The 27623-nt window shown below is 49.7% G+C and overlaps 2 protein-coding genes across 2 annotated transcripts; one reads left to right on the plus strand and one right to left on the minus strand.

Moving 5' to 3' along the window:
• Positions 1-513: 513 nt before the first annotated feature.
• Positions 514-3887, minus strand: EVX1 (even-skipped homeobox 1). The gene is made up of 3 exons (NM_001192381.1): positions 3461-3887; positions 1622-1869; positions 514-1053 (listed from the first exon to the last, which is right to left on the minus strand). Exons 1-3 carry the CDS (start codon positions 3885-3887, stop codon positions 514-516), a joined length of 1215 nt encoding a protein of 404 aa, NP_001179310.1.
• Positions 3888-4085: 198 nt separating this feature from the next.
• On the plus strand, positions 4086-26771 carry LOC112446393 (uncharacterized). The gene is made up of 3 exons (XM_024991093.2): positions 4086-4289; positions 4930-5021; positions 24670-26771. The coding sequence occupies exons 1-3, from the start codon at positions 4086-4088 to the stop codon at positions 25217-25219; spliced, it is 846 nt and encodes a 281-aa protein (XP_024846861.1). The 3' UTR covers positions 25220-26771.
• The last annotated feature ends 852 nt before the right edge of the window (positions 26772-27623 follow it).

Below are 27623 nucleotides of genomic sequence, written 5' to 3' on the forward strand. Positions count from 1 at the left end.
CACAAGCCCCTTGCCATGCCTTGGAAAAGCTGGCAAAGATTAATCTCTACCTGCTCTGCATACACAGCATTTTGTTCAGAGAGACAGCAATTTCCCTTTTCATCGCATGGGCTTGGCCTTTGCAAGGGGGAGGGGTCCGGGTGAGAAAAGGGTTGGGGGTTGGGGGCTAAGGGGCTTGATATTGGTTGCTGTTACTGCTAAGTTTGTTAAGCTTTGGAGCCACGGCCTCAAGCCCAGGTCAGGGCAGTGGGTCGGGTGAAGAATGGCAAAGAGGGGCCGACCCAGAGGAAGGTTTTTCAGGCTCGGCCTCCCCAACCCCACTCCTGCTCCCCAGACGCGCCAACCAGGACCCCTTCCCAGGCATTTCGATGCTCGATGCTCGAAACCAAGTCCCGCTGGTCCTCGGCGGCCCTCTTCTTTCCCCTCGGTGCTCCTGGGGCGGGGAGGGATGCTGTCTGAGTCCCCGAGGGGTCCCCACGGGCGTCCTGGAGCCGGCTGCCCGCGGGTGGCCCCTTATCTGGTGAGGGGCACCTCCTCCCTCTGGTCCAGCGCCACCGAGGAGGCCTTGCTGAGCACCGACGGCGCGAAGGAGAGGAAGGAGTCCGAGCGGGAGGTGGAGGCACAGGTGAAGTCCGAGGCGGCGGCGGCGCGGGGCGCCAGCCCGTTGGCCGGGCCGCCGTGGCAGGCGAGGCAGGAGCAGGGGCCGCCGGCAGCGGTGCCCAGTCCATGCGCCGGGCCCGGGTAGAGCGGCGGGTGGCGGAAGGCGCACAGCAGTTCGGGCCGCGGGTAGGGCTGCGAGAGCACACGGAAGGTGTCGAGCGGGCGCAGCGGGCCGCTGAAAGGCGAGGCGGCGGCGGATGCGGCGGACGCGGCGCCCAGACCCACAGGCGAGTAGTAGGGCAAGGGCAGGTGCGACGGGAAGGGGTAGGGCAGGCCGCCCGCGGCCGCGGCGTGGCTCATCATGTACGTGTAGAAGGCGGGGTCGGCCGGGTGCGGCCACGTCATGGCTAACCGCTGCCGCTTGTCCTTCATGCGCCTGTTCTGGAACCACACCTGGCGGGCGGGGAGGAGAGGAGCGGGTTCGGCGGCGCCCGGCCCGGTGCGCAGAACCCACAAGTCCCGTCCCACCGCGGGCGACGGTGAGGGTAGCATAGGGAAGAGCCGAAGAGGAGCTCCTCTGGGCGCGGGCAGATCCCCCCACCACCCCCTTGGATCTGGAATCCCTCCCAGACAGGCTCTCTCCCTCCTCCCCTCAGCCCTCGCTGCCAGGACGCCCAAACGCAGTGTGGGTGGGAAAGTAGTGGGGCAACTAAGACCTCCACCGGTCTGAGGCAGCAGGCAGCGATCCCCTCAAAATACGTCCCATTCCTGAGGCTCTCCCTGGAAACACTTCCTTGTCACCTGCCCAAGCACTTCATCCCCGCTGTTTATTTGGCCACGAAAGAGTGTCTCCCCTAGGGGCAAATCTGCATGCACCTGGCTCCTGCACCAGGCTTAGGCATTCCCGGCCTAGCTGCCCTGTAAAGAGACTCCAGGCCCTACTTCCTGGTTCATGATTTAAGAAGGTGGTATTTACTTCCTCCTGACGGAGTGCATCCTCCCTCCTCCCTGTGGCTCATACCTTGATTGTGGTTTCCGGCAGGTTTAGGGCAGCCGCCAGCTCACATCTCCGAGGCCTGGATACATAGTTCTCCCTGTAGAATTCCTTCTCCAGTCGTGCAATCTGCTCCCGGGTGAAGGCAGTCCGGTACCGTCGCATCTGGTCACTAGCACTGCAGGCCAGGGTGCCCTGGGAGCCACCGCTGCCATTGCTTTTGGAGGTCTCGCTGCTGCCGTTGGGACTGCTGGCCAGTGCCTCAGAGCCAGGCCCTGTTCAGGGAGCCCAGAGTATAGGCACACACAGAACACACAACAGATACAGACACTGTTGATGTGGGGCTGTAGGCCTTGGTTGATGGGTGTGGAGGAGGTGATGGAAAGGGACATCCCCCCTCTTCCCAGTGGCCCCAGACTCTACCTCTGCTAGGGTGGCAAGGACTTTGAGAACCCAGGAATGGAGGACAGAGGCTCACCATTCAGATGAGCACATAGCAGCCATTAGGCCTGGCCGGGCTGCTGTGTTAGGCCTGCTGGGTACAAAAGCCCCAGGCGCCCTGGCCACCTGCCTTGGGGCACAGGACAGATGCAGCCACTCTGAACTTTCTGCCCACGGTTGACAGGAGTGGGCAAGGATACGCATATCTGACAGTCAAGTGAGTTGAGATGCCCCCTTTGTGCTGGAGTGTTGTAAACTTGGGTCCTGGTGCATTGTTGGATGTTGGGCAGGGACTGAGTTTCCTTGCTTTGTGTGCCAGATGGCTGGTGCAGGTGTGAGAATGTACACTAGGCTGCGTGTGCTATGGGAATGGCCCAGGAGTGTGTGTATGAGTGTCCTATTGCCTGACTATATATGAATGGAGTATGGGTTACTCTGAGGGTATGCTGTGGTTAGTCTGGATTGAGTGGATTAGATGGCAATGGGTGGATGCGGGTTCTCAGCAAGGTGTTGGCTGCCAAGGCCAGGGGGTGGGTTTTCTTCCACACCAGGGTCTTCTCACCCACCAGCACAGCTTTGTGGAGGAGTGTCCGCTGGTGGGCTCTTCCTCCTAGCTTTCCACCCCTCTCAGGGAGACTCCCTTCCTGATCATTCACCTAGCCCCAGGTCAGGGAGGGGTTCTCCAGTTATAGCAGTGACACACAACTCACCCCCCCCCACCCCCCCACCCCCAATTTGAGCTGAAACCCAGGGAAGGGTGGGGCTCCTGCCCCCTGCCGCTCTTTTCCTTTGGGTGGAGGAGTGGGACTAGGAAGGAAAGGTGAATGGGGGGAGGGCCAGAGCACTGCCTTTTCAAATGCAACCGGAGACCAAAGGCAATTAGACCATTGGGACCATTTCCGACCTGGCGCCACCGAGCCCGGGAAGTGACAAGGTAATTTGGACCTCTGACCGACGTGCAAACTGGTCGGAGGGCCGCAGCAGCCTGTCGGCCCTAGTCGCTCGCGATTTTACGGTCCTTTATGGACTCCCGCTTCCGCGCCTGGATGCGCCGTACACCCTGCTAGCCACAAACTGCCTGGACCCTCGTTTGATTTCGCCCACGCCGGGAGATAGTGTCTTCCCCGCGCAGCTGAAGCAGTGCCACAAAGCTCTGGGGGGTTGGGGTGCACTCTGAATCCCCCTCAAGCCCAGGGCTTGCGTCTCCCTCCTTCCCCCAAAGCACAGCTGTCACCCTCAGTCCCGCCAATGCCAGAGCAGAGAAAGAGACCCCCGCCAGGGCGCAGATAGCGGGGGATGAGTTGTTCAGGTGGGTTCCCCCAGCCACCCCGCCCTGGGGTAAAGGAGTGTCTTCCTCTCCTCTAGAGCTGAAGTGGAAGGTGGGCGCGGTGGGAGGCCGGGGGAGAGAAGGGGCGCGGTGGCTACCTTTGCTGTGCTGGTATTCGGCGTTCCCCGTGGCGCAGTCCGGGGTGCAGCTCACCTCGATTTCTTCATAGAAATCCGACTCGGTGTCTGAGCTGCTGGGTTGTCCCTGGCCAGAGAGACTGTCGGCGGAGGCAGCCGGAGGTCCGGGGCCGAGCACCGCGGCCCCGGCTGCCCGCGACTCGGCGCCCGGCCCCGCAGCGCTGCCTGCTAGTCCGTCCACCGGCTCCTCCTCCAGGCCTCCCCCGCCGCGCTCCCGGGCGGCCGGAGGACCGGCCCGCGGGCTCAGGCAACCACGGGGCACCATCTTCTCGGGCGGCTCGGGCAGCGGGCTGCCCACGGCTTCGGACAAATTGGAGACCCTCTTGCCAACTAGAGTGCCAAGCTGACCCCCATCCAGAAACATAACCATGTCCTTTCGGCTCTCCATCCTGGACTTTCGGAGGGGGGAGGGAGAAAGCCCCAAGTGAGCTCCTAGCCCCCCGGCTCCCTGGGTCCCCAGCGGTCCGACAGATCTTGGCTGAGGGAGGGAGAAAAAGGCCAGGCGACTGGGCGGGCGCGGAGCGGCCGGAACGCGGTGTCGACAGTGACGGCGGCGGTGGCAGTGGGGAGCTGGGGTCACCTTGTGATGCGAGCGCTCCTCTGTGCCGCACCGCCTCTGGGAGGAAGCCCCATTGCCCTCTTCTTTCTAAGCTGTCATCCTCCTGCTGCAGTCGTCATTACAGTACCGCTGGTGACGCCACTCGGTGAGCGCAAGTGGATAAATAGAAACGTCTGCCACAGCGAAGATGAAAGGAGACCCGCAGCTAATGGCTCGGCAGTGATGCGCCAGGTGTGGGCCTCGCTCGAATGGGGAGGAGAGTGTGAAAACAGAGAGACACACACACTGAGAGAGGGAGACACCCAGGCACAGGGGATGCAAATGGAATTCCGCAGGAAGAAAAGGGAGCTTAACGCGGCGAGTTCCGCAGGGGTTGCGGGACTCGGTAATTTAATACGCTTTTGATATATATAAATTTTTTTTATTGTTTGGGCTTTTGTTTTCTTAACTTGGTGCCTTGTTCTAACACTGATGAGAGAATCCATAACTGCATTTTAAAAGTGTGAAGGCCGATTGACAAGCCTCGCTTCTCTTATTATTACAACTGTCTGTCCCTGGTGAGCTAACCGAGCCGCGGCTCCTAAGTCTTTTTTTTTTTTTTTTTTCATTACAAGCTACCGAAAAGCGTATTCCCTCCCCCGCAAGTTGTCTGGACAGCTTGAGCCTGAGATCTCCTTTCCTCCCACCTCCTCCCAGCCCCTACCCCCAGCTGTTTCCTTCCTCCTAGGAACCAAAAGAGAACTTTGCCATTTTTCTTCCCCAAGGGGCAAGAGATAAATGTCTTAATATTTTTCTTTAAAGACGGCTTTGGCTGCTGACTCCAAATGTTCGTGTTTTTTTTTTTTCTCCCATTGCCCCTCTCCCCATCTAGGTGACCTTAAGCTTTCCACAGCCTGGCTTGACCTCCAGATGGCTATTCAAGGAAGAAATCTCCCATTTGCTGGGGCCTCGCCTGCACTTCAGGTATGTAGAGTGGGGAAGAGGTTCTAAGGGTGGCCTTGTTTCTTTTCTTGCCCGTATTTTAATGTATTCGTTCAGAGTCAACGAATTACCCGGAAACAGGTTTTTGGGAGTTAAGAAGCTCTGGCAAATGCGCCCCGCACAGCGGCAGCGGCAAAGGCTCCTAGCTGGGAGAAGGTGCTGTTCTTACCCAGAGATTTGGGGCAGGGGTCGAGAAAGACCAGCACGTGGCATTGGGGTTCATAGAGGGTTGTCTAATGGGGCTCTCTGTCCCTAGTGCCCTGCCCCAGGGTTTTGGTCCCCTGCTCCAAAAGTGGGTGGCATTGGGATTGAAGAGAGAGAAGGCATCGAAAATGCCATGAAAGTACAAGTGACTGGAGTTCTCATCAGTTGTCGAAGACAGAGGGGGACCTCCAGGGCAGGGCTGGGGGTGTGTGAGTAGTGCCGAATGTCTTTGGGAATAGCCACAGGCTCCCTCTCAGGTCTGCTTCCAGGGGAGGTGGAACCCATTAGGAAACTGACCCCTTGCCAGTTTTGAGTGTGTTGGGGCTAGGTAGGCAGGCTGGGTCTCTCATTTTGCTGAGGCTAGAAGGCAGGCCCCTTCTTTGCGCTGCAACCGCTCCCACTAGACTTTCTCTGCCCCTTTCTAGGAGCTTCTAGCGCTAAGCTGATGGCTGCAAAAGGCTGCTTTGCCCCTCCTCCTTCTGTACGTTCCAAGACAAAGCCCCAACTTCTGAAATTCGAAAGAAAAGTCCCTCTATCACTCAGTATTTTTAACTTTATCTTTTTTCTCTTCTCCTCCTTTTTCTTTTTCTCAACTCTTCCCCCCTGTCTCAATCTTCCTATCTGTGGGCTTCCAGAGGTGATGAAGGAAACGAGGAAAGACAGAAGTTCCCTTCTCAAGTTCTGCCTTCCACATGTCCCCCCCCCCCCCCACTTGATAAGAACTGTTCACTGACCTCCCCTTGGGGTCGGGTGTGCAGAGGGAACTGGAAGGGAAGGTTCTCATAAACATTTCCAATCCCCGGGACTCCCAGAGTCACCAGGTGCTGAGCACTGCCGGCCCCAAAGTCCTGGAGAATATTTCAGAGGTGAGAGGAGTGATCCGGATCAGAGTCCAGAGCCTTTTGCCCTGGCGGAGAGTTATCCTAGGATTCCATGGTGCCCTGTCCTCTCTAGCTGGTAGGCAGAGCCTGAGAGAACACCTGGCTTGCTCCTTCCTTCCTGTCAAAGTAGAGCCACCAGCGTCTGCGTTTAGATCTGCCACTATCCTTCACCTTCTTCTGGGCCCTTCCAGCCCTGGGCCTGGGGCGCTCCCCCCCTTCCCTTCCTCTATGCTCCGCAGCCTTCGGCCAACTCACAGCAGCCCCCCCGCCCCCGCTGCGCTCACCTCGGCGAGGCCGGGTCCTCAGAGGGACCCCTGGCTGCCCGCCCCGCCCCCAGCTTTGCATTCAATGGGAGTGCTCTGTGTTTGATCCTCTTTTCCTCCGGGTTTTCCGTGTGAGATGAAAGAGGAGTAGGATTGAGAGATCAAGAGGTGCCACTTGCGTCTCTTTCCTGGGCCCGGCCCATCCGAGCCGGACTTCCCCTGGTGTCCCGGGAGGAAGGAGGCTCGAGCCCCGGGCTCAGCCTCTCCCAGAGGGGGCTGCCTCTTCTGGGCTTCGGATCTGAAGCTTCAGGGACGCCTTCATCCCTCTCCTGACTCCTGACTCCACTCTTTGAAAATGTCTCAATTCCCCCTTCTTTAGACGCCTAACGTACCTCGATGGCAGGAGAAAATTTTTTTTTTCCTTTTTAAACCAAATATCACTTCTTCCAAAAGCATCTTTCATTAATATCAGATGAAGAGGGGTCTAATTTTTAACAGGAAGAAGAAGAAAACAGGAGGCTCGATAAAAGCACTGTTTCTAGTTGGGGTTTTCTGGGGGGGTGTTGGGAGGGAGTGTTTGTTTTTGGTTTACGGGGAGGCACTGTAATAGCGTGGTTATCACTGTATCATGGAGGTTAGTCCCTATGCGGCAGAAGAAAGGTAAATTCACAGAGGGAGTAAAACCCGCGCGTCGCCGAGGCCTGGGCGACCCCATAAAAGAGAGGGGGTGATAGCAGCCTAGTGGGGTCCGGCCGGGGCCCCCACCGCTTCTCACCTCCCGCGGCGGGAGGGACAACCCTCCTGTCTGCGGGCCTGCTGTCCCCTCCCCCGCTGGGGCGGGGGTTTAGGTCCAGCCGGCTCCTCTGGGATTGAAATTCTCCGGACTTCAAAAGCTCGCGGCCCCGCTTCCGCCTGGCTGGGCTGGGCTGGGCTGGGCTGGGCTGGGCAGGGGGTGGGTGGGAACCCCGGGGAGGCGACGCGGAGATAAGATGCGCGGGTTGTGTTAAATGGAATCGGAAGCTGGGCCAGGGCCACCAGACGCGCCGATCCTCAGGAGCCTCTTCGCTTCCCGAGAAAACCCCGGCTCCGGAGAGCTGAGGCAGGGGGTAGGGAACGCCTCAGTGGCCAGCGGACCCGCTCGGAGCGATAGTCTGAGACCCTGAGTACCTTCTCCAGCTGGATGCTGGGTCTCCCGGCAGCAGGCACGCGTTCCGGGCGAAAGGAAGGGACGCGGAGACGTGGGAAGAGGAGTAGGGTTCGGGAGGTGATTTGGCTACCTCAGTGTGGGCAGAATTTTAATCAAGAAAATGTTTTTGCTTCTCACTTTGGTGAAGTGTCAGAGCAAAGGGAGCTTCCCTTTAAACAGTAAGCGTCGCCGGGCTGCCGCGGCAGTGATCTGGGGCCCTCAGTCACCTTCCAAGCCGAGGCGCGGGCTGTGGCCATCGAAGTTTCCCCGCGCGGTGGTCTCCACCGCGGTAATAGTGGGAGGTGAGGAGACTTCTGGTGGTTGGTTCCCATCTCCTCCCTGGCAGCTGCCGAACCCAGAGCACAGAGGCACTGCAAGATGTGCTCCTCAGGGAGCAAGGTCAACTGGATCTCAGAAGCCCAGCGGTCGGCCTTTCTGGGGAATGAGGAGACAGATCATGCCCTGCCCACTTCTCCCCACCATTGCCCGCCCTGCAGAGGGCGCCACAAAACAGTTTTTCCTTCAGGCAGGCAGAACCTGTGGCTTCCGGAACTCTGAGCAAGCACCCCCTTCTCTCTGTACTCTTGGAGCCAATGGCCAGGCACCCAGTACAGGAAACTGGATGTTTTCAGATGTTTTCGCCGGCCCATGACACCTGCTCCTCATGTTCTCGGAGCCAGGCAGTCCCACAGTCACTCTTGCTTCCACACCTGTCAACCTTTGGCTCCTATAGGCTTGAGCCCAGTGGCAGCAAGCCCTGGACAGCCTACAACCTATACCCACCACCTAACCATCGAGGAGCCGGAGGATCTCCCCAAGCCCAAGGCTTGCTTCTTCCTGAAGCTACCAGCTGGAAGGGCCCATGTTTTGGTCACAGTTCTCCAACACCCAAGCACCCAAAGGCCCCCTCCCCTATCCTAGCAGAGATGGTATGTGGGGCGGGGGAGTTCACCATTACTGTCCTGAAATTTGCTTTCATTACAAAGTGCTTTGATGCCCATTCCTCCTTGACTCTTAAACCTTTAAAAGCAAGCAGCAGTGCCTTTTCTCCCACACAGATAGGGTGACCAGTGGTCTTGACTCATGGCCAGGGCCTGGCTGAACACTGGGCCCTGGACTAGTGCTCCTTCCAAGTCCTTGTCCCTCCCTGGCAAGCAGGGATAACTTAACATCTGACAGTACCTTAACACTCCATAAGGCAGCCTCCACAACCTCCCACCCTTTTCTGGGGTCAAGCTGTGTTCAGAGGCCTCACAGAGAGGTTATCCACCTGCCCTCAGAATCAGGAGGCTCAAAGACCCACATATCTAAACTGTCCTCACCCTGCTTCTCCATAATTTCCCAGGAGGGCAAAGAGAAACTGCATCTGGAAGTCTAGGAACCCCACATGATAAAAGCAGTCACTGTTGTAGCATTTCACTTGTATTAGCTCTTTTCATTGTCACAACAAAGCTAAGGAAAATCTTGTGAATCACTCCTACTTTCTGAAGCACAGAGAGGAGGCTCATATATAAATGACTCATCTCCCATCCCTCTAACTTCAGGACCACACTCACAACAATTTGAGCTATTAGAAAGTGCTAGGGACTATCATATTCTGAGCCTTTCCTTCCAAAACCTCCACTTGTGGACTTTTGCCAAGATGAATTCACAGGGGCTAGGAAAAACGTGTGTTGGGGTAGGGTAGGTGTGGGAGCAGGGAGAGGTGTAGGCGACTAACCTCTAACCACTCATCTTAGGCATGAAGAAGAAAAGTAAGGAATAAAATGGCCCAAAGTCATTTGGAAACTTGTTCTAGAGAAGGCCACTTCTTCTTTTAAGAAAAGAAGAAAAAAGAAGAAATTCCTTTCTTCTTTTAAGAAAGGAATCAGAGGCTGAGTGGGGATTATGCATGACCTACAGAGAGGCTGGAGCCACCCTTCATGGTATGGGGTAAGAGAGACTAAACTGCAGGTGGGAAGAGTCTTCAGGGCCTGAATTCCAAGTAAGAATGTCATTGCAGCAGGTGATTCTGGAGACCCTGAGAGACAAAGTCTGGTTTCTCTAACCATCACAATCCACTGAGGCCCTGAGCAACTATCTGAAAAGCAGCAAAACTCATCAGGCTTACCTAGCCAGTTTTAACATCTAGGGCATTATGGCCTCCACGTATCTGGCAAACCTCTCTCCAGAAAAATGCGCAGAGACACTGAAGTTAGCCTTCAGTTTCCCATGCCCTCTACAACCCAAATAGAGCCACCAAACTTCAGACACAACTGCCTAATCCCTCTGATAAGGAGGTATGGCTTTACCAGATGTTTTCCCTTAAATGGCAGCTACCTCTGTCAAACTGTCTTCCAGCATTGACTGGCCCAAGGGCCAAAACCTTAGGGACTGGCTCAGCCTGCCCACGCGTCCTCCAGGCTCTGCATAGGCCTCCATTCAAAACCAGACCTGGGAGGTGACATCTGGGTGGAGAGAATGGTGGATCTAATGCTTCTGTTGTTAAAGGCAGGACTTCATTTGGGCTGACCTTCCCTTGGGATAAGGGTGACCCACAGGGAAAGGAACTGGACGGTTATTATGGAGTCCATTATGGCTTGTTTTCCCTTCTAGGGAGGAGGAGGGAGGGGATAGTAGTCCTTCAGTTTTGTTTTTAATAAATTTTGACTGGGCACAAACCATTTCCAAACTTTCTGGACGGTCCAAAGGCCAGAAGAGCCTGATAGCTCCCCTCCTCCCCGCAGTGGAACATACCCACCCCTCACCCTGGTGCTGGTAGAGGGAGCCTGCCTACTGAGGCACCCATCTGGGTGGTCCAGCCGGAGGACCCCTATCTTGGTGGCGTCACTACCCAGTGGGATCTGTCTTCTACGATTTAACTAGCCTTAAATGCCCTAAACGCTCTCTCCCGTTGTGGGTCTCCCTGTGAGTCTCTGTTTCTGTATGCTCACTGACTGCCTGTCTCTGCCCGTTCCCGGGACAAGGAGGAGGCCGCAGCCCCTTCCTCTCCGCTTTCTCGGGTTCGCCAGGCCAGGAGACGCGGTGGCGCCGGAATGCGAACAGAGGAGCCGGTCTCCCGGGTGAGGGGTGGGGAACCGCCGGCACGCGAGGAAGTCCAACCAGTTGGGTCGGCTAAGCCGCTCCCTCCGAAATGGAAAAACCTTTGTGTGAGAAGTTAAGGGGACTGAGTTTTATAGAGCCCCTCCCGACCCAAGCTAGCCCCTTCCTCCAACTGAGCTTTAGGGAGTCCCGATGGGGTACAGTTCCTCCGGATGTGCAGAGGGAAAACTGAATCTCAGAGAGGTTGAGGAACTCGCCCAGGGTTACTCAGCTGGGAAGTGGCCGGAGCTGGGATTTTAACCCAAGTCGTCCAGCCAAACGTAAGATTCTGTTTGTGAGGTTAACACTGAACCCCCAGGGCCGAGGACTACGTCCCCTGACACCGCAGATAAACCAACTGCAGTGCCTCGGCTAAGACTGAAAGACCCGGCAGTGGCCACCCTCCTCAGGCTGGATGGATGGATGCTGCTTCCGCCACTGCAGAGGGTGAGCAAGGAGCTTGAGCCAGCTTCAGCTGTTACCGTAAGTCTCAGAGGAGCGGCGCATAGTGAAAAGGTTGGCTAAGAACCCGGAGGGCCGGAGGGCGCCGCGACGTGGAGGGACTGTGCGTTCCCGGCTCAGAAACCTTTCAGCGAGCCAGTGAGGGTGCCCACTTCCTGCAGCGCTGAGTTTCGTGGGTGGGGTACAGGCTATCAAGGGTTTGTTGTAGTGGAGGAAGAGCAGGAGGAATGTCGCCGCGGAGAACAGGGTGTCAAAGGCCCAGCATAGGAGTGCCCGCGCAGTCTGGGCCTAGGCCTGGAATCTCAGTCCTTTCCTTTCCCCCGCAGGGCCGTGCGAAGTGTGGCCCGCAGTCCTTTGAACGTCCCAGTCTGGCCGGAGAGCCGGTCAACCGCCCCGTCCTGTCCTCTTGACCCTTTTCTGAGCCCTCCTCCGCTCCCTCCCCTGGCCGCCGCGGTGACAAAGCGCAGCTCCTGAACTGCTGTCTTGGTGCGCCCCCCACTGCCGACCGCCAGAGGAGGAAGTCGCGACTCGTTTCAGCATCTCCGCTGGCTCCGATCCCACGACTCTGCGGTGGGCGGCAGCCCAAATCCCATCCCTGAAGCCCACCTTCACTCGGTAGGGAGTCTCCCCTCTCCCTAAGCGCCCACCTTCCGAGCTGGACCCCAGGAGGAATGGGTGGCAGGTCGCGGCCCCTTAGTCTTGTCTTCTAGGGACCGGTTATTACCGTGAGAGGCTGGAAAGAGCAAACAGCTCTGAGATGCTACCCTCCCCACTCCTTTGAGAGCCGGCAGAGAACATTTACCTTCAACCAGTCGAAGCTTGCCTAAAGGAGGGTCACATAGGTGAGAGTGTCTTATCGATTCCCCTGGTCAGCCAGTATGAGCAAATCACACCCCAAAAGCAAGAATCCACCCAATTTGTTGTGGTGCAGAAAGCCCAGGGGGTCCCCTTGGACACCCCTGTCTCCGCAGACCTCAAGGGGTTCTTTGAACCTCACTTGATTCTGAGCAGTAACTCTCCCGGCAGCAAGTCTTTTCAGATTTCCTTCGAGGTGCTTCTCAAAGTGTGCTCTCTGCATCACCTGGGAACTTGTTAGAAATGTAAATTATCCGTCCCACTCCAGACTTAATGAACCAGAAACTCTGGTGGGGGTGGGTGGGCAGCAATCTGCATTTTGACAAGCCCTCCAAGTGATTTTGGTACGCACTCCAGTTTAAGAACTGCTGCCCTATGGATTCCATTACCCTGGTTTCTAAGTTCCCATGATTCTTCACTCTGCCTGGAACAGCTTTTTGTAAGTTGACTTGTTTTTCAGCCTCTGGTGCAGAGCTTTATGCCTCATTTACTCATGTTTATTCACCCTTGTTCTTTACACGTTATCACCTCCATGTGTCTCTTTGTGCACTAACTTACTACCTAACGATATCATTATTTAATTTAGCTCCTCTCTCATCTCATTCATCTATTGCCTAAGGACATTCCTTACTCACTGGTGTATTAGAAACTACCCTGCAAGTACAACAGTTGGAGCAGAGTGAAAATCTTGCCCTACCCAGACATTTCCTTCACAGAAAGGAATCAAAGGCCTTGAGATGTGATTGGTTTGCTGGCTTTAGAGTGGAGAAGAGTAGATCTTCCATGCCCCCAAGGACTATGGACAGGGACTCAGTGATTTAGGCAGCTGTGGTAGCTGGTTAAAAGCAAGCAGCTTTAGTAGGAATCAAAAGGCCTAGCCATTTAACTATAGATACAAACACTTGTTCATTCAGGTTTTTCTAATATCAGACATACTCTGGGATATTATTTGATAAATTAAATATACAACTAATGTTATAAATTAGGCATCATGAGGCCAGAGTGCCACCAAGAATAAAGATAGCCATAAATATCTTTGTTTACTGGGTACTACTATAAATGCTTTACATGTATTATATTGTTTAGTCCTCGTAACTCCATGAGGTAAGATAGAGAAACCAAGTTTCTCTTGTGGTTAAGAAGGGTTAAATGCTTACTCAAAATCACACATCCTGTTAGTGACAGAGGTGAGATCTAAATCCAACAGTGTGATGCTAGAGGCCAGTCTCCTACTCATGGGATTCAACCCCTGCCTGTGGAAGCCAACAGATCATGCCCTAGGATCTAAACGGATAGATTTCATTTCCAAAGAAGACTAAACTAGTTGGATGACTGTGAAGAATACTGCAACTTCACCAGGCATTACTACTTCTAATATTAATAACAATTAACAGGTGGTCGGCCTTTTCTTATCTAGGTAACATTTTTACACCCACAGTCCCATTTGACAATAATTCTGTATAATAGGAAGAACAGCTCTTGCTATAATTCCTATCTTACAGATGAGGAAACTGAGACCCATGGAAGTTAAGTGCCTCCCCTCAAATCACTCAGTTAATGAATGTCAAAGCAAGGGATACGGTTGCTCCTTTTGACTTCTTCGGTTTTGCTTCTGATTTTTTTCTTTCATTCTCACTTTAGACACACATACATGTATCATCATATTAATCCTTGACACTAATCTATTCGTTTAGGTTGCTTTGAAAGACTTCTGTGTCCAGCATTTTGTTTGCACCTCCCCAGCTCTCTAATGACATCAAAGAGGCCAGAGTTGTTCTTTTCAGTTTCCATTTGAAGAAGCAAAGATCCAGAGAGTTCAGAGGACTTGACCAAGGGCACAGAGCCTCAATAAGCATGTGAAGTCTCAGGCACTTCACAGACAAGCACATCAATTTTGCAGAGAATTCTACAGAATGAATGAATTATTCTTAGTCCCTGCCCATCCTTAAAGCCTGGCAATACAGACAGACACTCAAAAGAAAGCCAGACAATTGTAAAGTACTACTGACAATTTATAAGTATTCAAAATATAATGTGCTGTTAGTGCATGGTTTTGTTATAATGGACTTAAAGTTCTTTCATAACTTCCATTATTGGCATTATGTCAACTTTGGAATGTTTTCCTAATTATTCTGGAGTCAGCCTTACTGTTCTTGGAAAGAATTAGGAGAGGAAAGAAAGGTCAGTTTTAAAAATAGGCATGGAAAGGGCCAAAGAAACCCATACTCAGGATGTAACTCTGCCCTGATCTTAGGCCTGAGGCAGGGGTTTATGCTTTCCCAAGTGCCAACACTCAGACTATACCTTTAATCCTGAATATGGCCCATCCGCAACTGAAGAGCCAGACTACCTCCAAAAATTGACCAGTTTTCCTTTTATTAGAATCTTACTTTCATCACAATCCTAATCTTTTCCCAATACAATGAAAAGAACAAAAGCCTGTGTACTTAGCCTCTAAGCTAAGGACATGATGCATGCTCTCATCCAAGCCTCACAACAAGTCTCAGAGGAACATATAGGTCTCCCCATTTTACAGAAGAGGAAACTGAGGCATAAAGAGGTTAAGCAACTGGCCTGAGGTCACACAGATAGCAAAGGGAGAGCCAGGGAGGAAACCCAGATTTGCAGATACCAAATTTTATTTCCAATAGCTATAAATTCACTCTCACTATGGATGTAGATTTTGAAGTCTGATCCAGCAGGAGAGGAGCAAGAAGGAGTGTAGTGAGGCCTGAAGTTTGAGTCTAGGAGGAAGAGAGATCCCAGAGACCTTTGGGAAGATAGAAGATGACCTGTAACTTCTATGAGAACAGAATCAGTAGTCGAGGAGTGCTCTCAAACTCACCCAGCCAAGACTTCTGGTGCTGCAAAGACACTTGGTTTCAAGGTAAGAGCATGCACTTGGAGCCAGATGAACCTGAGCTTGAACCTCAGTTCTGGCACTTACTCCAATGACCCTGTGCAGACCAAAGTTGCAGGACATTAGATCTAAGGGATGACATGAGGTCTGCCTCATGGAGCTGTCCTGAAGATTTAATGAGATGCCAAGTGGAAAGGGCCTAGCACAGTGTCTGGCCTATGGTGGATACTCACTTCAGTGTCCCTGCGATGTAATGCTTAGTCATTCAGTCATATCAGACTCTTTATGACTCCATGGACTGTAGCCTGCCAGGCTCCTCTGTCCATGGGGATTCTCAAGGCAAGAATACTGGAGTGAGATGCTATGCCCTCTTCCAGGGGATCTTCCCAACCCGGGGATCGAACCCAGGTCTCCCGAATTGTGGGTGGATTCCTTACCAGCTGAGCTACCAGGGAAGTGCCCTTATTTCACCCTATGTTTCTGATTCTCCTTACTCAACATTATACTCCTGGTGAATGAGAACCAGCAGTGAATGTGAAGTAAAGGGGAATGGTGCCCAGAGAACCACTGTATGATACGCCCTTCTCCTCGCATGATGGCTAACATTTCCCAGAAAAAATTACACAGCAAAACTAAGGTGCATTCATGCACTTGTTGGAGTTCAAACAAATATGGAGATGGTAAATGTGTAACTGAAGTAAAGAAACTGTTTGGTTGGTACCATCTTTGCAGTAACATGGCATCCAGGTTCCTGAGTCCTTTCTATAACTCCATTCACTGGGAACTTGGATAGGGAGAAGAAAAATCAAGACATGCCTAGTGTGATGATGGAATTTCCCCTTTATGGTAGTTTAAAGGTATAGGCAGATAATACATAAATAAAAACAGGGAACCACTATTGCCCTCTTAACTATAGTGGTAATTTAGCCTAAAACTTAAGTGCCCAAACTCAGGTTAGACAGCTTGGGTTCTGATTCCAGTTCTGACATTCACTATAGCATTGAGTAATGTTGGGCAAGTTACTTAACTTCTTAGAGCCTCGGTTTCTTCATATATAAAATGGAGTCATATGAAGATAAAATGAGTTATTTTTATTTATATAGAACTTAGAAGAGTATTTAGCTTGTAGTAAGTTTCAATTTAGCTGTTACTACTGTGATGTGTTACTTCCCTGACTATAAGCCCAAGGGAGTTTTGTAAGTTTGTGCAATGAAAGAAAGATGAGTGAAGCAAGTGCTCCACGCCTGGGGCAGATATACCAGTGGGCAGCCACTTACAATCAGAGCTAGAGAGACATAGGGTTCAGTTCTGGCTCCACCACTAGTGGGCTAGGACAAATTGCTTAACCTTCAGGAGCTTCCCTATAAAATGGGGATAAACAGTAGCTGCCTGGTCATCTTCCTGCAGTTACTAGCCCAGATAGAGTCCTATTGCCTGCCATTTTAGCTCTTAATCTTTGGACTCATAAAGATTTTCTTCTGCTTATTAAGGAGCACACCCTCTGGGAGGAGTCCCATTTTAAGCCATCACCTCTCAGTCCTTAGAGACCCAACAACACTTTACCAGTGTTCTGAGAGTAGGTGAGAGGAAGGCTGGGGCAGGGGAGGGGCAGGCTTAGAAGCAGGATTGAGGAAATGAGAGCAGGACATAAGTGGATTTCCAAGACCTTTCACTTCCTTCACATTGTCTCCTTGAGAAGTTCTGCACCCAGTGCCTTACAGTAATGTCACTAGCTTAATGCTGCAAATATAATAAATTGCTAAATGAGGGGCTCCCCTAGTAGTCCAGTGGCTAAAACTCTGATCTCTCAATGCTGGGGCCTGGGTTTGATCCCTGGTTGGGGTAGATCCCACATGCCACAACTAAGACCCTGTGCGGCCAAATAAATAAATAAAAATACATATTAAAAAAATAAATTGCTAAATGAGAACTACTCCTGACAGTCTCTCTTCTATTTTGAGGGAAGAGATAGAGTTTTGGTGGCATGGGACTTTCTTTGATATCTGTGGGAGGTGGATAGTATAAGAAATGCAAGGAGGCTGCCATGTTGGGCAATGTTTTCAGTGGATGTTGGAAGGTGGGGGAAGTACATTACAAAGATTTCTCCTTTCTCCAGCTGGCTGGCTTAAGGGCGGCCAATTTGTTAAGCAAAACTATTTAAGTCCCCTTCATCAGCTTCCACTCCCAATTTTTTGTCCCTATGCCCAGCAGAAGGTTCCAGTGTTATTAGTCTTCCTGGTGAATGTCTCCGAAATCCTCAAAAGATAAACTCAATCTAAAAAATATTTGCTGGGGTCCTACTGTGCACCCTGGGGGTTCCCAGGTGGTACTAGTGGTAAAGTACCTGCCTGCCAAAGCAGGAGACATGAAAGACGCAGGTTTGACCCCTGGGTCTGGAGGATTCCTTGGAAGAGGGAATGGCAACCCACTCCAGTACTCTTAACTGGAGAATCCCATGGACAGAGGAGCCTGGTGGGCTATAGTTCATAGGGTCGCAGAGTCGGAGACAACTGAAGTGACTTAGCACACATGGACGTGCTGTGTGCCATATCCTCTTACAGAGGATAACACTCAGTTACAGAGTGACTGTGACAGAGACTGCTAACTTTCTCCCCTTCTTTCATCATGAAAGAGTTCCATAATTCAGCAATGCACATAGCTTTCACATCTACAGACCACATTGCCCTGCCTCCAGTAAATTCTGACCCAGTGATGTCAGCAGAATGTTATGTGGCAACTTCCAGGCACTATCGCTAAAAGACAGAAGTGTATAAACCCTTACACAGTCATGTTTACTGTTTCTTTGTCCTGCCTGGAGCTTGTCTACGGAGATCCCAGACCTTCACATGGCAGAGCAACGAGGTGGAAGAAGCCTGGATCTCTGACATCATGGAGCACCACACCAGGAGAATGGGAAATGAAGGAATTCTGTTTTCCAAATTAAAAAGAGAGAGTAAGAAAGGGGAGGGAGGGAGGTGGAGAGAGAGAAAGAAAGGAGAGACCTATAAGAAAATGTAGATTTCCCAAGGTTTCAGAGTTGTGATAAAGGGTGTGGATGTATGCATGTGTGTGAGAGATTTTCCACTGAAAAATTATAAAACATCTTCAGAGAGCTTCAGGCTACCCTAAACCTTTTTCCAGGCAAGCAGCTGAACCAAAGAAAAAATTGCTAGAGTATTACAGAGGCCTAATTATTTTTACATGTACAATATGCCACTTAAAAAAAAATAATTTTACCCACACCGTGATAACTAAGTGAGATATTATAGAGGGATTGTGAAGATGGCAAATGAGAAGTTTCTCTGGAGACAGAATGAAAATGAACAAGCCATTCTCAGGAGACCAATTGAGAAAAATAGCCAATCCTTCTATTTCTATTTCTGTTCTCAATTTGCTGTGAAACCTTAAGTGAGCTATTAAACATCTTGGACCTTATTAAAATGGGGTGGTAATTTCATATAGAGTGAGTGATTTCAAATCCAAACTGAGACTCTCCCATGCAAAAATGTAGGTTTTGTAAAAAGCTGTTCACTTTCTGCTAAGGAGGTAAGAGGATATGTTTGAAGAGCTAACATAGTTACCGATAGATACTCCATATGCTAACTTAACATAAATGCCTCAAATTTTTATATCCTTGATGGAGGGACATCAGGGTCTCTGGCTTATTTTATGTGCTTTAGTCTTGGGTGGGAAGTGCTTTTAAGTAAAATAAGAAACCATTTCAGAAGTCTTTCTCCTTTTCCACATCAGTTATTTATTAACTGTAACAATTCCCTTTTCACCCACCATGTTTCCCTATGTTCGTTTTATGATAGGGAGCCTCACCACTGTGAGACCAATTCTTCCTGGCTCCCTGGTGAAAAATGGGGGACAGAACGCAGAATCGTGACAGGGCTGGCCATATAACGTGGCTCTTGCTTTTGCTGTTTTCATCCACTCTGTAGGTGGCGAGTTTAAAGGTCTGGGAAAATCCCCCTGATGGCTAGACAGTGGATTTCTAGTGGGATCAGATTAGCACATTCAAGTAGAATCGCTGTAGTACCGGCCAGGTCTGTTTTCAGACCTGTGCACCAGGATGAGGAAAAGCTGCCCATGGGTCTGTGATGTTTCTTAGACAAGAATCCAGCCCCTGAAAGGTGGAAATAAGACACATGCCAGCCATTAGGGATTGTCTCCATTCTATAGGCGTAGATGGTAGCAAGGGAAACTTTGTTTCCATCTATGCCTATAGGATAGAATCTAACCAATGACAAGGTCAAAAGCCAAGAGCCCAGGTCAGGGTCATGTGCAGCGTCTTTGATCTATGACTATGTGGTACTGACGTCAAGAGAATGGGCCAGTGGTCAGGGAAATGGACTCTAGTACTGCCCCTGCCATAGCCTGGCTGGGTGACCTTGGACAGGTCACTTCACTCTTCTGGACCTTTGTCAGTAAATAGAGCACAGTCCCAACTCTGCCACACACTGGTGACCTTGACAAATTCACAGCACTGTGTATCAGAGGAAGCTGAAGGGATTTGTATTTAGAGTGTCCCAACCACAACATTCTGTAACCCCAGCAGGAGTCACACACCATGCCTGGTAGTAGCAGTGAGAGAGCTGGCTTGGTCATATTAAGAAATTGAGGATGTCAGAGACTGGGATGCCAGATTAGCATCAGCTAATAGTGTTGCCAAATATTTCATTTGCAAATGTTTTTACATGTTGGCAGCTAATTCGAATTGTTATAAAAGTCTGTACTAGCTGATGACTCTAGGGCAGAAGTTCCCTACTAGTCCAGTTGGGGGGACTTCTGCATTCCACTGACTGGAGAAAGAAACTGATTAGGTGGGGACCTGGCTGGTAGCCCAGTTGATGGAGGGTCCCCCATGTGGAGAACGTGGCCATGTTGGCCAAGACTGAGCCGGCTAGTCTGGCCTGAGCTCCTACCTTAGCCTGGTTCCCTGGTGCACCTGCAGTGATCTGGGTCAGCCTGGGCCTGTTTGCTTCCAACCCCGGTGGTCTGCCAGTAGTGGTTGGAAAGAGGATGTAGGGGGCAAGAAATGACCCTTGGCCTGCAGGTACCAGGCCTCCAGGGTCCGGTCACCGCGGAGACGCACGGCTTGGTGCCAGCAATGCCTGGGGCAGGTGCTGGGCTCGCGCAGCCCACCACTCAGCGACTCGCGGCTAGGGGCAGGTTGGCACGGGGTGGGCACCGCAGCTCCCACCGAGAACCCCCGGGAAGCAGCATCCTGGCGCCGGCGGGCTGCAGATGGTGGGGAAGGGGCCAAGCGGCCAAGGAACCCCCAAATCGACGCCACGTATTTGTCGGAAGGAAATTCGACCCTGGAGCAACAGTGGGCTGGGCAAGCACATTCCTGCCGGTTTCAACAGGGATTCTCCATCTGCCAGAAAGCCTCGGCTCCAAGCAGCCGGGTCCCACCCCTCTAGTTGTGGGGAGCAGAACTCCCCAGAACACGGTTCCCCAGGCAGAACCATGACTCCCGGGGCCCCTCCTCTGGATACACCCCAGTGCACCCAGAGGTGATGTTCTTTCCAGGCTCCTCACCTACTCCAGCCTGCCCTTTACAGAGGCGGAGCTCTGTCAAGTTCAAACACAAAAACCTATTTTTCTACTGATTCAGTTTGTGCAAAAGAACTTTGAAGACTGACAACAGCGTACAAGGACACTCACCCTCACACTACTGGCGAAACATAAAAATAAATATACAAACATTTAAAACCTCTTTCGAGGTAATTTTGATAGCTGTGAGTGTAGTTATTACTCCTCTTGTCTCCACAGTCTCACTTCCTGAAAATTTTCCTACACAATGCACTCAAAAATATTTATTGCATCACTTTAGTGATAATGAAAAAGTGGAAACAACCTAACCATCCAACTACATATAAACTGATTCAACAAGTAATGGAAAAACTCTATATATAAAAGTGTGAGTTCACAGGCAAATGGGTCTAAATTTACATTAAATGAAAAAATAATAAGTTGTTAAAAAATGACATGGTATGATTACTCCTTTGTTAAGGTGCAGAAAGAAATTTTAAGTAAATTCTGCAACTCAATCAGATGTGATTATTGGTTTCTTATAGATGATTATATAGGAAGCATATGTATATTTTATATGCACATACATCTAGACATTGTTTAGCTTTGAGGTATGATGAGTGGAGGCATTAACTTACCACATTACATATTTCTTCAAATTTTGATTTCTTTTTACATAAGCATGCATTAGTTTTGCATTTCCCATGCTCAAAAAATAACAAAGGTATTTTTAAAAATCATAGACTTTCCTCATTTCCAGACCGCCAGATTGTTATCACTTTTCATTACTGATTGTTTCATTAGTGTTATTTTTCCCTTCAGCCTCTTCTCCTCCCTGTAGAGTATCCAAGAAAATTGCATTCCTTTCATTATAACTTATAAACTGCTTGTTTCATATGTGCAAATAATTTTTAACCCCTTTCAACTGCAAGAATAAAAGAAATGAGAATATTATTTCCACTTAATCTATTCAAATGAAAATATTAGGTATAGTATTTTTTGACCCTTGAAAGCAATGAAGTTTTTAATCCTCCTTACTTCTCAAGTTCTGTGTAATTTTGTCTTCTAGCAGCACATATTCTCTCTCAATACAGTAAACCATAAAAGTAGATCTTTAAGTGGTTTAAAAAAAATTTTTTTTTAATCCATAAAGCCTTCATAATTTCTAGAGGAAATAATCTTAGAAAGTTGAATAGGATTTCCAGGGACAAGATTTGGAGCAGGCAGGGCACTCTTGGCTGAAGGAAGGATACTGTGAAAGAGCTGGGAGAGGGGTATTTGACTCTGGGATTGTTTAAATCAATCTGAACATTGTCCCAGAAACATGAGCTCCATTCATATTATGGGAAATAAGCATGGCCACACTTAAAACATGCAGAAATGCAGGGATTGTCTGGCCTTTTAAAAGATTCATATAGAAAAATGGCACTCAGCAACAACAAGCCAAGAGCATCCACCCCTATCAAGATGTCTGTTGTGATTCGTAGTTACACACAAAACAACATCATATTTCCTGAGGCAAAAATCTCAGAATATACCAAAATCATACACTCACACACATAAGTCAAGATTTTTGCTCAGACCCCTGTTATCTTTCTCCTCCTTTTCATATGCATTAATAGCATCAGTATAAAAGGCAGGTGTTCTAGAACAAACTACCCCGGTTCTAATCCTGACTCTGCCATATATTAACTTATGACTTTGGTCAAGTTATTTAACTTCTCTGGGTTTCAAGTTCATCACCTCAAAAATGGACATAATAACATTACCCATTTTACGGTGTTATGCAGCTTAAACAAGGTTATATATATATGTGTGTGTGTGTGTGTGTGTATACATATATATAAAGATTTTAGAACACTAAGCTCTTTAGAATACTGAGAATATAGCTTTAGAATATAATGCTTGCTAGAATACTGAGTTTAATAAAAGTTACCCACAACTGTTGCCTATTCTTATATCCCCTAGGAAAGCTTATGCTTCATTCTCCCCTCCTTAAGACACTGCCATCTCCACATTCTTTTAATTGTCTTGGTTAGCTCCATCCCTGATTTCATGGAGATTCTAACAATAGCTTCTCCTTCTCTTTTCCTTCTCTCTCCTACTCAATGGGAGGCAAATACCAAATCTGCCTGCAATGCAGGAAACCCTGGTTTGATTCCTGGTTTAGGAAGATCCACTAGAGAAGGGAATAGCTACCCACTCCAGTATTCTGGCCTGGAGAATTCCATGGATTGTATAGTTTGTGGGGTCACAAAGAGTTGGACATGACTAAGCTTCTTTCACTTTCACAGAACACCTAATTGGAAACCTGTATTCTGTTCTTCCTCTCTGTGATAGTCTCTGAGTTTTTAAGAAAACTTTTCTGACGTGTATTTTATATGTTATTAAACTCATCCATTTCAGGTGTATGATTCCATGATTTTTAGTAACTCTACTGTGTGGTGCGACCATCACAATAAATCATTTTTCGAACATTTTCATCCCCCTGGCCCTGCCAGGATCCCTCATGACCTACAGTTAATCTTACTTCCCTCCAGCTTGAGGCACCCACTAATCCACCTTCTGTCACTAAAAATTTACCTTTTCAAGGTTCATCCATGATGTAGCATATGTTAGTGGCTCAATATTTCCTATTTTATTGCTTATAAAATTAGAATGATTTCTACCATGTCTATGAGAATTACATTATATAGCAATATTGATATTATATAACTAAAATTACTATTACACCTATATTATTCTAGGCACTGAGCTAACTGCTTTATCTGCATCACAAAACTTAAACCTTACAACAGCCTTATGGGTTATCTGGGTAACATCATATTCATTTTTGAGTTGATGAAACTATTTTAGAATTGTGAGCAGGTTAATCTAAGGTCACAAATCAAGTAGGCAGTAGGGTGGGGACTTAAACCTAAATCTATCTGACACCAGAATGAAAGCCAGAGTCACCTTCAAAATTAACAATTTTGAAATTGCATACCTTTCTATCATCACAAAAACAAAATTCAAGGAAATATTCATATAAACCCCACCAAAGAGAGAAATGGCCAGGGCTTCCTCAGTTATAAATCTCCATTCATATATAAGGAGTTTGTTCTCCATCATATTCTCCATCCCTGATGCGGCCCTGTTTGGAGAATGTTTAGCTCCCTTGGGAAAAAGCTGGTAGCATAAAGGACTCAGTTTGGCTGGATCAAGATTTCTGATATCTAAAGACGTTGCTCCTGGCACTGTCCTAGTGCATCCTCAGGCAGCCTGGAGAGGGAAACTAAACCTTTACCCATCACCCTGTCTAACAGGAAAGGAACATGGTGGGGCGGGCTTAGAGACCCCGTGACTCCTACTGTTAACAATATTTAGACTGGAACTCATAGCAGCATACTCTAACACTCAAGACGGACTATTTCAATACTGGTCCATCCACTACCCAGTGGTACTGGAGAAAACTCTTTAATAGGAAATTTCTGCTGCCACACTTGTCTAAACACCCTTGTCTAAAGATTTCTAAAGACATCTCCAGTTGTTTAAGGCAGTAAAACCTAGTTGACATTCTGTGATGAGCCTCAGGCTGGTGACATTCACCTTCAAAAATGTGTTGTTATTATGAATACACTAATAATATTTGCTGTGTTAATAAATACTACAACAAGCCATGCTCCAAATCTGTCCTATCGTTTCTGAGATAAACCCACGCCACCCTCATTAGCTGCAGAAGGAAGGGCCGTCAGAATGGAAACCAAGCCCCTTATTGCATGAAAGAATCCCAGAGACCACAAGAGGGTGCCTAGGTGTTCTGGGGATGAGAAAACAAGTCTTCCAGCCCATTGGAAAGATCCAGGAGAGACAGGTGCTCAGAAAAATGCCACTTCAGCTCAATAGCACCTAACTTTGGCGATGATAGCATTTTACTGCCTGTGTGCAGTGTCCTTTAACAGTATCATTTATTCGTCAAATGAAAATAACTATTTGTTAGTGTTAGATGTCAGGATAGTGACGGGGCGGGGAGGGTAGTAAGGTACTACATCTGTTTCTTGATCTCTTGCAGGTTACACAGGTACTTTGTGATACTATGCACTTTTTTGTACGTAGTATTTCAATATAACTTATCCGAAAAGGTACAGATGAAAAATAGTTTAGAATGAAAGGAGCCCAGCATAGTGCCTGTTACATAGTAGGTGGACATCGCGTTTGTGTTCATTGAATAAAGGATCGCGTTCGATCCCATCACGTGGGGTAAGCAGACTCGTAGGATACTGTTGATACTGTCGTCATTATTAACCTTTCTTCACAGGTTGGAAGACGTTCCAGGATCTTGGCCCGGTCACACGGTTAAGTCGCGGGGCCGGGAGCCTCGGTTCCTGACGCCGAGCCGGAAGAGGGTGGATCACCGCCCCATTTCGATTTCGCCGCCGCGCGGGCGGGGTCCCGCCACAGTCCCGAGCGAGGCTGGCCGGAAGAAGCCGGGCGGCCGGAGGCGGCTCTCCAGCCCGCAGCAGCGAGCGAGCTCCCAGGACGCGACCGGAGCGGACGGAAGGAGGCATCGCTGCGCTCGGCCCGGCCCGCGGGGGCTCCCCCGGCTCCGCGTTCCCGCGGTCGCTCGCCGGGCCCGCGGTCCTGCAGGCCGCGCCGGTCCGTCCGCCCACACCTTCGCGCTCTCCGCACCCTGGTCCCCTTCTCTGAACTACTGTGACCAGCCTCGGGAAAAAAAGCCCCAGCTTCCCAGAACTATTGGATATCATCCATTGGATGTGATGGCAGCAGTAGGAAAATACAGAAATGTAAGAACAACACAGCTTTTTCTTAGACCTCAAACAAAAACCTCCCACTTGGGCTCCCCTTGACCACGACTTAACTACACAAGCCTATGGACCTGGCTCAGGGTGGCTGAGACAGGGTCTCCTGGGTCACACAGATCCTGGCCTTGGCCATCCAGCCCTGGGACCTAGCACGAGTCATGGACCTTCTGCCTCACTTTTCTCATCTGTAAGATTGGACCCCCTGTCCAATTCATGGGGGTTGGGCATGGGAGTGAAATGAGATACCCCTGCAAATCACGGCATTTAGCAGGTAGTGGGTACTGGACAATACTTCCTTAGCCTCCCCAACCTGAGCCAAACTGCCCTTTGTGCTTGTTCCCAAAAACCTCTCTCTCTGCCTGTCCTGGATCAGAGACACTCTCTAGGCCTGGCACAAGTATTCAGCCTCCTTGCTGCCTGCCCCAGCCTTCACTCCCCCATACCTCTCAGCACACTAGGCATGCTGTCCCTGGGTCTTTATCTCAACCTTCAGTGTGAACATTTATGTAGCTGTGTCACCCCACCTTTCTCTCACAAACTCACACATGCACACACTTACAGATTATTAAGGCTGTTGGAGGATGAGTATCAAAATGCCAAGTTGGTGCCTAGCACGGAGACTTGCCAGCCCAATAAATGTCTGTTGTGGGGCAGGGCAGTAGGTAGAGAAGGCCTGCACCACCTCTAGCCTCTTCCTCCCAACCCCCACCTCACAGCGCCCTCCCCGCTTTCTCTGCAGCTGGTGGTGCTAAAGACTAAGCCTCCACCCCCTCCCCTCAACTCAGAAGCCATATTCACCCTAGCCGTGGTGACAGGTTGATGACTCCTATAACAGGCCCCTTTCCTCCTCTGGGGGGTTCCTGCCTCTATGGAGCCTGGTGGAGGGGCCACCAGCAGGGCCGGAAACCTGGGGAGAACGTCTCTGGCTGCCACTGATTTCTGTTCCTAGAATTGATGTTTTTCTACAATTACAACCTTCCCTCCTTCATTATGTCTCCTGTGTTCCTGAAGCAGTAAATACCAGGGTTATGCATTATATTTCCCATAACTTACTTTCAATGATCAGAAAAGCTTCTATTAATAGACATGTTATTGACAGGGAACCTGGTTTTGAAGCTGAGAGTAAGATTTCTAGAGCAGTGGTTACCTGCTTAGCACAGAGATGCCCACCTCTCCAGCTTCTGTCCCCTGGGCCCCTGTCTGCACACAGTACAGTAACAAGAGACAGCAGATTAGCAGTTGAAAACACGGCCCCCAGATCCAGTGCTTGAGTTCAGTCCTGGCATTGCCCCTTAACCTGGCTGTGTTTCTGTCTCTCCATCTGTGATATGAGGATGATGACAATAATAATTCCTAGAGTTGTTAGGCAGATTAATGAGTTCATATCTGTACAGTGATTAGCACTCTGTAAGCCCTCAGTAATTTTTGTCACATACCTAAAGCTTAATACAGCTGGAGACCTTGACTCCTAAAGGTGTCTAGCTAGCCCTAAATGCTTGTAAACTGTTCTGAAAAAGAGACCTAGGATACCTGTGGTAAAAATATGCACAAGGATCACCTAGTTTAACCCTGGTCTTATTGATATTTAAGCTTGATAGAACTGTACTTGGGAATAAACTAATCTCTCTCAACCTTTACTTTCCTTCATTTGTGTTATGTGTGCATGGCCACATTCTGAAAGGAAAACAAGAAAGGAAAGAAGGGGAGAGGTAGAGAGAAGGAGGGAGGGAAAGAGGAAGGGGGAAGAAGAGAGGAAGGATCAGATTGAGAAGGCCAAATTGTGATAAAAATTCTTATTTTTAAAATTATTTTCCATCAGAATTAGAATAATAATGCCAAATGTTCAATAAATAATGCCAAACTCATAATTTCCTGGATCTTACAGTTTCTAGAAAATCTAGGTCAGAAGACATTGCTGGGCCAGGTCAGCTAGGTCTCAGACCTGGAGGGAAGCAATGGCTGCAGCCACCGGATAAGCATCTGCCCACCAGCATCACAGAGACCGACTCCCACTTCCACACTTGAAATAGGCCCTCCACTCCCTGATAGCATCAACGGCACAGGTTGCACAAAACTCAGCCATTTCCCACTTCAAGACCAGGTATGACAAGGAAAGGAGCTTTCTTTCACTTGGTGCTCAGTCGTGTCCGACTCTTTTTCAACCCCACAGACTGTAGCCTGCCAAGCTCCTCTGTCCATGGAATTTTCCAGGCAAGAATACTGGAGTGGGTTGCCATTTCTTCCTCTAGGGATCTTCCCCACCCAGAACCCAAGTCTCCTGCACTGCAGGTGGTTTCTTTACCACTAGCGCCACCTAGGAAGCCCTTCTTTCACTCAAGCCTGCCTGAAAAGGTGTGGCCTGGATCCCCTTCCTCCAGCATCTAAACACACACACATCTGTCCTGGATTCAGCATGTCTAATGGTTTGGATTATATGCTGTAGAAACTA

The sequence above is a fragment of the Bos taurus genome, chromosome 4 (genome assembly GCF_002263795.3).
Source record: "Bos taurus isolate L1 Dominette 01449 registration number 42190680 breed Hereford chromosome 4, ARS-UCD2.0, whole genome shotgun sequence".
Classification (NCBI taxonomy): domain Eukaryota; kingdom Metazoa; phylum Chordata; class Mammalia; order Artiodactyla; family Bovidae; genus Bos; species Bos taurus.

What these genes read in the sequence shown, in the direction of transcription:
- EVX1 (NM_001192381.1), bottom strand. Translation starts at nt 3,887, where the DNA reads ATGGAGAGCCGAAAGGACATGGTTATGTTTCTGGATGGGGGTCAGCTT. An exon ending in CGAATACCAGCACAGCAAAG is followed by an intron (nt 1,870 to 3,460) that starts GTAGCCACCGCG and finishes CTCCCTGAACAG; the next exon opens with GGCCTGGCTCTGAGGCACTG. An exon ending in TGCCGGAAACCACAATCAAG is followed by an intron (nt 1,054 to 1,621) that starts GTATGAGCCACA and finishes CCCGCCCGCCAG; the next exon opens with GTGTGGTTCCAGAACAGGCG.
- LOC112446393 (XM_024991093.2), top strand. Translation starts at nt 4,086, where the DNA reads ATGCGAGCGCTCCTCTGTGCCGCACCGCCTCTGGGAGGAAGCCCCATT. An exon ending in GCTCGGCAGTGATGCGCCAG is followed by an intron (nt 4,290 to 4,929) that starts GTGTGGGCCTCG and finishes CTCCCCATCTAG; the next exon opens with GTGACCTTAAGCTTTCCACA. An exon ending in GGGCCTCGCCTGCACTTCAG is followed by an intron (nt 5,022 to 24,669) that starts GTATGTAGAGTG and finishes CTTTCTTCACAG; the next exon opens with GTTGGAAGACGTTCCAGGAT.